Genomic DNA, 9045 nt, shown 5'->3' on the forward strand with positions numbered 1-9045 from the left:
TGTTGCCTAGTCCTCATCAGTGACACAGGCTCCTGAACGCGTGCAGCCCACTTTAATCAGATGATGAAACCGTCTTCCTGGAGCTCCTGGTTCGAAACCAAAGTTAAACCCTGCTCTCAGTTCAGGGGGGAAAAAAAAAGGTGCGACTGGTAGACAGCTTTGATCAATGGCCTGGGGCTCATCTGAACCCCAGGCGAGGGTTCCAAACCTGCCCCCGCAGAATCGCCCCTCTGCTGCATCTGCGGCCTCTTAGCCAGTCAGAGGTTCAAACCCGCAGCCCCCTGCAGCATGGGGGAGATGATGGGAGCTCAGGCCAACATCTGTTTCTTTCAACCAAAGGCTCCCCAACCTCTCTCCAGGTACTGCCCGAACTGCCTGAACTGCCTGGACTTTGTCTAAAAGTTGGACATAACATTCACGCGGTGTTTTCTCTGGTGGGGGAGGGGCACAACCACCATGCTCAGGGGATCACTCCTGACTCTGTGCTTAGGGATCACTCCCGGCTCTGTGCTCAGGGCTCACTCCTGGCTCTGTGCTCAGGGCTCATTCCTGGCTCTGTGCTTAGGGATCACTCCCAGCTCTGTGCTCAGGGCTGACTCCCGGCTCTGTGCTCAGGGCTGACTCCTGGCTCTGTGCTCAGGACTCACTCCTGGCTCTGTGCTCAGGGCTCACTCTTGGCTGTGTGCTTGGGGCTAACTCCCGGCTCTGTGTTCAGGGCCTACTCCTGCCTCTGTGCTCAGGGAAACGTATGTAGTGTCTGGATCAAACGCTGGTGAGCTATGTGCAAGGCAAGTGCCCTCCCTGCTGTCCCCTTTCTCCTGCCCCTCCAGAGTGGTTTTTTTTGGGGGGTCACACCCGGCGATGCTCAGGGGTTACTCCTGGCTCATGCACTCAGGAATCACTCCTGGCAGTGCTCGGGGGACCATATGGGATGCTGGGAATCGAACCTATGCTGGACATGTTGGCTGCGTGCAAGGCAAATGCCTTACCTGCTGTGCTCTCGCTCCAGCCCCCAGAGTGTTTTCTTAAAGCAAACTATTTTCCCTTGCTTTGAAAGAGAAAGAGAAACTTGTTACCACAAATAGTAAGAAACGCTATCTCAAACAGAAAGTCTTCGATCCTCCCTCCCTCCTGTGCCCGCCAGGCTCTGCTTATCAAAGAGCAGAGGGCAATATTGAGGCTCCACGAAAGGTGCTCCAGAACCTCCAGCGCCTCTCCTTGATGTCATCCGAGGGCTTGGAAGGGAACCGAGCAGGTCACTTGCTCATCTAGAAGTTCGGTGCTAGCTGGTGTCTTGCGTGGACATCTGCTCAAGCCCCTACCACTTCCCCAGACTGCCACACTGGGGGAATGTGTGACCCCACATTTGGGGCCAGGCTGGTAGAGTGACAACAAGAAACGCGAACACGTGCCCATCCCTAGATGCAGCAGCCACTGGGAACCAAGCACACGGGGAGGCATTCCCCAAGGTTTAATCCCCCCTGGGAGGACCAGCCTGGGGCACCACATAAACTGCAGCCTCTCCCCCTCTACTTGCCTGTGACCTTGCCTATGACAGGGGGCTTGCTGGGGATGAACGGGGTGCCAGCACGCATGGGGTCACCGCGGATGAGGACTGTTACTCAGTGGACAGGCGTCCCCAACTCCTGCTCCCCACCCAGGCAAGACAGTCCTCCTGCCCATTTCCGGGGGCTGCAGGTGAGACACAGAGAAGCAAGGGCAGCGCCCTGACAGACTCGATAAAGGAGCTAGAAGAAGCTAGGCCTAGGTTTCAGTTCCAGAACTCCTGGAATTGAGTTAAGAGTATTCCTGGAAGGGAGAGAGCCATGGTGAGGTCAGCTAGAGTTACCAATCAGATGCAGGGAAGGAAGCCCTCCTTATGGAACCCTTATGGGACTCTGATTGGTTACGTAACGACCAATCAGCTAAGTAGAAGTCGTGGAAAGTCCCTCAGGGTGCAGCCAAAAGGGTGGACCGAAGAAAGTCCCTGTTATATAATGCTATGGTATTAAAAACCCCTCACTTTGAGACTCGGGGCCACTCACTCACTCTGGGGAAGCCACCGTGTTGGTGAGCCAGACGGGGGCCCTAGCTCCAACTAGCCAATAAAGACCCTCTGCTTATTGCATCGAAGCTTTGTCTTCGTGTGATTTCTCTGGGGAGATCTCGGCCCGGTTTAACACAGGGAGCAAGGCTATGGGTGTCCGGCGCCCTACTCCGCTGTAGGGCACTTGCTATGTTGGAGTCTCCAGACAGCTCAAGTGATAAGTGGGCGGCAGCAGGAGATTGAGGGATCCTCTAGAGGACAGCCACCCCCACAGCGAGGACTCTGGGCCAACCAGACCGAGCGAAGGTGAGCTCGCAGCCCCCACCCACTGCCCGTGTAATTCCTGGAAGGCCAGAAGCCACAGCGGCCAACAAAGCCCTTCACGACGTCAGGGCCAAGCCTTGTTCGCCACAGTTGCCACAGGGCAGTTGGCTGGACTCCAGTCCGGATCAGGCCAAGACATAAGTGAACGGCTGGACCGTAGCAGGCACGCACTCAGCAAACTCTGAGAAAGCCAACAAGGGATTTCACATCCTAGTTATGTGGTTATTTTCTAATTCCACTTGGGTCAGAGAGCATACAAAGGGTTCATTTGCCTGGGCCACATAGGGTTCCCTGGACACTGCCAGGAATGATCCCCGAGCACAGAGAACTGAGCACCACCACCCAAGATATAGACAAAACGTTGATACTGTCTTTTGTGGTGTATTCGAATATTACTTGTGGAGACGTCCACAGGGAACTGGTGGGCTTCTGGCACCTTCGCTTCCTCTTCACACCGGGCAGTGAGCAGAACTGAGGAAGCGTGAGGCTGGCCTGCTTTGGCCGCCGTTGCCAGGAAGGTGTTTTCAAAGCACAGATGTTCAAACTTGTTCTGTTTGTCTGTTTTGTTCAGGGCCACACCAGGGTTGTTCAGGACTTGTTCCTGACTCTGCACTCAGGAATCACTCCTGGCAATGTTCAGGGGGCCATGCAGGTTGCTGGGGATTGAATCCTGGGTTGGCAGCAGGCAAGGCAAACACCCTAGCCACTGTACTATCGCTAAGGCCCCGAAATATTATTTTAGATGCTTACCCATTCTCTTTAAGAGAACATTTAATGTGAAAAGGCCCTCCCGACATAAAATAGCTGGGTTCCTAGGAACTGGGGAAGGTCACACAGGGCCCCGAGGGAATTGTGGGGGGGCGGAGTGGGGGGGTTCTGCATCTTGACAGTGTTAAAGATTGCCTTTGTCAGATTTGGGGGATGGACTTACTGAATATAAATTATGTTTCAATGAGCATGACTCTAAAAGATTACATATAATTAAAATGAGATCAAAGGGATTTCGCTCCCAACAGGGGCCATTGCGATAGCACAGCAGGGAGGGCACTTGCTAACACACAGCCAACCCAGGCTCAATCCCCGGCATCCTATACGGTCCCCTGAGCACTGCCTGGAATAATTCTTGAGTGCAGAGCCAGGAGTAACCCCTGAGCATTGCCAGGGGTGGCCCAAATACAAAACAAACAAACAAACCCTCAGCACCCATCAGGATGGCTGAAACTAAAGCAGCCTTTGTTGGGGCTGGAGCAATAGCACAGCGGGTAGGGCATTTGCCTTGCACTCGGCCAACCTGGGTTCGATTCCCAGCATCCCATAGGGTCCCCTGAGCACTGCCAGGGGTAATTCCTGAGCGCAGAGCCAGGAGGAACCCCTGTGCATTGCCGGGTGTGACCCAAAAAGCAAAAATAAATAAATAAATAAATAAATAAATAAAGCAGCCGTGTTACAGGAAGCAGGCCCCAACCATCAGCCTGCATCGGGGGTCTGGGGTCACCCTCCGCACAGTGGTGCCTTTGGGTTACTTTTTGGCAGCTCATGGAGGGGGGCAGAGGCGGTCCAGGGGAACCTGCAGCTGGCAACAACCACAGGCCCTGCGGGTACTCAGCTGGGCGTTTGTTCTGGAGGATGAAACCATGCTGGGTGCCCCCGGCAGAAGCAAACCTGGATCTCCCGCACACCCAACCCACGCTCCAACCTGAGGGCCCTCAGCGCACGCGTGGGGCTCAGTTCCACCCAGGAGGCAACAGTTGAGCAGCGGGTCCCCGAGGCCCCTCCTGGGGGTGGACCCCAAAGGGGAGTACTGGGCTGATCTGGAGGCAGAAAGGTGGGGGCGGCCCTGGGGACCCCGAGGGTGCGGATGTTTCCAGGCACCTGCGCACTCTCCTGTAACAGGAGCATGGGGGGAGGGCACCTGCCCACCACGCTCAGCACCCACAGACCATCAGAGGAGACTGAGCAGACAGCAGCAACCCAGGCTGCAGCGCAGAACTTCACTTTTTGGGGGCGGGGGCTGGGGGGGGAGTCACACCTGGTGGTGCTCAGGGCTTACTTCTGCTCTCTGCTCAGGAAGCACCCCCGGTGGGGCTTGGGGGACCTTATGGGTGCCAGGATTTGAATCTGAGTTGGTCTCTTGTAAGGCAAATGCCCTGTCTCTCCAACCCCTGGAGGTCAGAACTTTAATCTATACCCTGGACAAATTAATTAATGAATTGATCCAGGTGTCCCGGAAATGAATGGTCCCTGCACTTTGGACAAGAATTTCCTTCGTAGAGGAGAGAGGGGAAGAAACTTTCCTGATACAGCCAAGGGCACCCTGGGGACATCTTGAGAGAGTTCGAGAGATTCCCATCAGCTAGGGAGGCTCTAGGCCTGTCAAGGTGCCAAGGCCCGAGCATGGGTGGAGCCACCAGGATGGGGTGCCGTGGGCGGGGCCAGGAGGAAGCCCTTTCTTCTCTCACATTTTACGGCGGTTTTATTTTTTTGGTGGGAGACTCTCGTCTGCAGTGCTCAGGCCTTACTCCTGACTCTGTGCTCAGGGATCTTTCCCAGCGGGACTCAGGACTGCAATACTGAGACCAAACCAGGATCAGTCTAGTGCAAGGCGGGCTCCCCTCCTGCGGTCAGACCTCCCCGGCCCCGTAGTCTCAGTTTTCGTTGTGGGAAGCTGGTCTGAGCTCTGGTCCATTGTGAAAGCAGGACTCACCTTGGGGTATGCCCCGGCAGCACAAAACAGAAAAGAGCAGGGCCAGCACTGGGCCTTTGTTGCCTTTCTGCCTGGGACCCAGTGCTCAGGAGCTGCTCTGGCTGGTGCGGGCATTTGGTCCAGCTGTCGGGCTCAACCTCCTGTGCGGTTTTCACCATTTCAAGCGTCCTGTTCAGTTTGGTATATGCACATAGCCACGTAACACACTCCAGAACGTTCTCATCTTGCAAAAGTGACTCCGTGCCCCCCACGAAAGGAAGTCTCCCCGACCCTGCCCGCACCCCGCACTCCGCCCTCTCTCGGGCCCCTCATCCAGAGATGCTCGGCACGGTCTTTGGGTGCCTGCCTTTGCCTCCACTCTTGTTCCCAAGCTTCACACGCCGTGCATCTGTTCACAAACACACATTTTTTTTCATAATTTTATTTATTTTTTTTCTTCTTTTTTTTATTTTTTTTTTATTAGTGAAACACCATGAGGTACAGTTATAAACTTACAAATTTCTGTGCTTGGGTTTCAGTTATACAGTGATCACGCACCAAAAAATTCCCTTTGTCTGGTGAATTCTAGGCCACGGCCCAGTCCTCCCCTTCTGGGAGTGGACGGAATGGACACGAGGGGCAGCCCCCTTGGGCCATGCGGACGTTGCTGGGGGGAAGTACCTTGTAGACTCTGCTCTTTGTGGCTGGCTCCAGCCCCACCCTACCTCTGCCCTTTGAGTTACAGTCACAGGACAGGGGGGTGGGACACGGAGCCTTTTACAGCCAGGGATAAAGTCCTCCCCACAAGACAGCTCTTCTCCAAGCAACCGGACAGCAGTCTCCGCAGGTCCCCAGTGTCGGCCTCCAGCCCCCCCCACAGCCATGCCAGGCCTGCGGGTCCTGCTACTGCTAGCTCTGGGCCTGTCCAGCTCCCTCGGGGTCATCCCAGGTAAGGAAACTCCTCCAGGCGGACCCCCTCATTCCAGTGGGGATACCCCATGCTGACTGGGCCACCACTCTCCCCTGGGTCAGAGGAAGAAAAGGTGCCGGACTTCTGGAACAAGAAGGCGGCCAAGGCCCTGGACACCGCCAAAAATCTGCAGCCCATCGACACGGGGGCCAAGAACGTGATTCTCTTCCTGGGGGATGGTGAGTGACCGGCCCTGTGCACCCGCCACAGCCCCCCATCCCAAGCCCCAGGTGACCTGACTCTCTCCCTCAGGGATGGGGGTGCCCACAGTGACGGCCACCCGGATTCTGAAGGCACAGCTGAATGGCAAACTGGGGCCAGAGACACCCCTAGCCATGGACCACTTCCCCTATGTGGCTCTGTCCAAGGTAAGTTCTTGGGGACCTCAGAGGCTCCCACCACAAGGTTGGGGGTTGGGGGAGAAGGGGTGGCCCAAGGGAAGATGCTGAGGGGAGTCCCCAGGTCTGGGAGCTGAAGCCACATCTGTCCCCAGACCTACAACGTGGACAGACAAGTGCCGGACAGCGCGGGCACAGCCACTGCCTACCTATGTGGGGTCAAGGGCAACTACAAGACCATCGGGCTGAACGCTGCGGGCATGGTCGGCCAATGCAACACCAGCTTTGGCAATGAGGTCTACTCGGTGCTGACCCGGGCCAAGAAAGCAGGTGGGCGCAGGCCCAGATAGGGCCCCCCCCACGCCGGGGAGCCTCGGGCACCCCCTGATGACCTCTATCCCTTCCCCTCAGGAAAGTCGGTGGGGGTGGTGACCACCACCAGGGTGCAGCACGCGTCCCCCGCGGGCAACTACGCGCACACCGTACACCGGGACTGGTACTCGGATGCCGACATGCCCTCACAGGCGCTGAAGGAAGGCTGCAAGGACATCGCCAGCCAGCTCATCGCCAATGTGGACATCGATGTGGGCACCACTCTGGGTGGGCGGGGCGGGATGGAGCGCAGCCACGTGCTGGCTTTGGCTGGGGGACTGCACGCACCCCCACAGCCGGGACCCTGGGCGCTGGGCTTCCCCCGTCCAGTGCTGGGAGCTCAGGGTGGGCTGAGGAGGAGCCCCCAGCCCCACGACTCTCTCTCTCCAGGTGGTCCTGGGTGGAGGCCGCATGTACATGTTTCCCAAGGGGACCCCGGACCCTGAGTACCCCGAAGACACCAAGCAGCAGGGAATTCGGAATGACGGGAGGAACCTGGTGAATGAGTGGCTGGCTGCGCACCAGGTGCGGGGCGCGGGCTCGGGTGGGCGGGTCGGACGCGGCGGGGGCGCGGCAGGGGCGCGGCGCTGAGGCTGCTTCCCCGCAGAACGGCCGCTACGTGTGGAATCTCGTGGGGCTCAAGGACGCCGCCAAGGACCCGTCTGTGACTCACATCCTGGGTAAGGCCCTGTCCGGCGGCTCAGGTCACGGCGCTCCGCGTCGCGGGGCCCCTGAGCGCTCGGTCCCTCTGCAGGCCTGTTCGAGCCCAAGGACACCAAGTACGACATCGAACGCGACCCATTCCTGGACCCGTCCCTGATGGAGATGACCGAGGTGGCCCTGCAGGTGCTGAGCAGGAACCCCCGGGGCTTCTACCTCTTCGTGGAGGGTGAGAGCGGGGGGCGCCCCTGGCCGAGCCGGGGTGGGGGGAGGCGCGGGGGGGACGGCTCCGATCGCGGGGTCCACGTGGCCTTCCTGCAGGGGGCCGCATCGACCAAGGCCACCACGATGGCATCGCATACAAGGCGCTGACCGAGGCCGTCATGTTCGACATGACCATCGACAAGGTCGGGAAGCTCACCGATGAGAAGGACACCCTGACCCTCATCACGGCCGACCACTCGCACGTGTTCACCTTCGGGGGCTACACGCACCGCGGCTCTTCCATTTTCGGTAAGTCGGGAGGCGCGGGGCCTCTGGTGGGCGGGCCTCGGGTGGGGCGGGGCCTCTGTTGGGTGGGGCTTCAGTTGAGGCGGGGTCTCCATCGGGGGCGGGAACTCGGCTGGGAGCAGAACTCCGTTGGGGCGGGGCTTTATGTCGGGGCGTGGCCTGTTTGGGGGCGGGGCCTGTTCTCCGGCGGGATGGGGGCTCAGCAGGGGACGGGACTCCGCGGAGCGTGAGGGCCTCCGTTGAGGGCGTGGCCACTGTTAGGGGCGGGGCCTCCGTTGAGGGCTTGGCCACCGTTGGGGCGTGACCTCCATTTGAAGGCGTGGCCTCCGTTGGGGCGTGCCCTCCACTGAGGGCGTGGCCTCCGTTGAGGGCGGGGCCTCTGCTGGGCGTGGCCTTCGTTGAGGGCGTGTCCTCCACTGGGGGCGTGGTCTTCGTGGGGTGGGGCTCCGTGGGGGCAGGGACTCCACCAAGGGGGTGTGGCCTCCGTCGGGGGCGGAGGTTCCGCTGGCGGTGGACCTGACTCTGCAACTCAGTTTCCACGTCTGTCCTCTGGGCTCTGAGCATCACCCGGCAGGCCTAGGAGAGGGCCTGGGGTGCCTGGGCTTAGCGCCCGAGGGGTGCCCATCGGCCACGGTTAGTGCCCTCACCGGGTCCCCTCCTCCCGCAGGGCTGGCGCCCGAGTTGGCCCTGGACTTAAAGACCTACACCTCCATCCTCTACGGCAACGGGCCAGGCTACAACTTGTCCAGTACCAACCGGCCCAACGTCAGCGAGACCCAGAGCAGTGAGTGTCCGGGCGGCCCGGGGGAGGGGGGCTCCGGCGGGGACGGCTCGCTTGCGGCCCTCCTGACGACCGCCCTCTGCAGTGGACCCCAACTACAAGCAGCAGGCGGCCGTGCCGCGCAGCTCGGAGACACACGGCGGCGAGGACGTGGCGCTGTTCGCGCGCGGCCCGCAGGCGCACCTGGTGCACGGCGTGCAGGAGCAGACCTACGTGGCGCACATCATGGCTTTCGCCGCCTGCCTCGAGCCCTACACCGACTGCGGCCTCAGGATCCCCGACTCCGCCGTGCCCGGGGTCAGCTCGCCCGTGCTGGCGCTGCTGGCCGGGGCCCTGCTGCTGCTGCTGCTGGAGGCCTGA

The 9045-nt window shown here is 59.6% G+C and overlaps 1 protein-coding gene across 1 annotated transcript; it reads left to right on the forward strand.

Moving 5' to 3' along the window:
- Nucleotides 1-5936: 5936 nt before the first annotated feature.
- On the forward strand, nucleotides 5937-9045 carry ALPI (alkaline phosphatase, intestinal). The gene is made up of 11 exons (XM_056121475.1): nucleotides 5937-6003; nucleotides 6087-6203; nucleotides 6277-6392; nucleotides 6518-6692; nucleotides 6774-6946; nucleotides 7125-7259; nucleotides 7342-7414; nucleotides 7489-7623; nucleotides 7716-7907; nucleotides 8572-8688; nucleotides 8771-9045. The coding sequence occupies exons 1-11, from the start codon at nucleotides 5937-5939 to the stop codon at nucleotides 9043-9045; spliced, it is 1575 nt and encodes a 524-aa protein (XP_055977450.1).

The sequence above is a fragment of the Sorex fumeus genome, unplaced genomic scaffold, assembly GCF_029834395.1.
Source record: "Sorex fumeus unplaced genomic scaffold, SorFum_2.1 ptg000005l, whole genome shotgun sequence".
Lineage (NCBI taxonomy): Eukaryota > Metazoa > Chordata > Mammalia > Eulipotyphla > Soricidae > Sorex > Sorex fumeus.

What these genes read in the sequence shown, in the direction of transcription:
- ALPI (XM_056121475.1), top strand. Translation starts at nt 5,937, where the DNA reads ATGCCAGGCCTGCGGGTCCTGCTACTGCTAGCTCTGGGCCTGTCCAGC. An exon ending in CCTATGTGGCTCTGTCCAAG is followed by an intron (nt 6,393 to 6,517) that starts GTAAGTTCTTGG and finishes ATCTGTCCCCAG; the next exon opens with ACCTACAACGTGGACAGACA. An exon ending in TCGCCAATGTGGACATCGAT is followed by an intron (nt 6,947 to 7,124) that starts GTGGGCACCACT and finishes CTCTCTCTCCAG; the next exon opens with GTGGTCCTGGGTGGAGGCCG.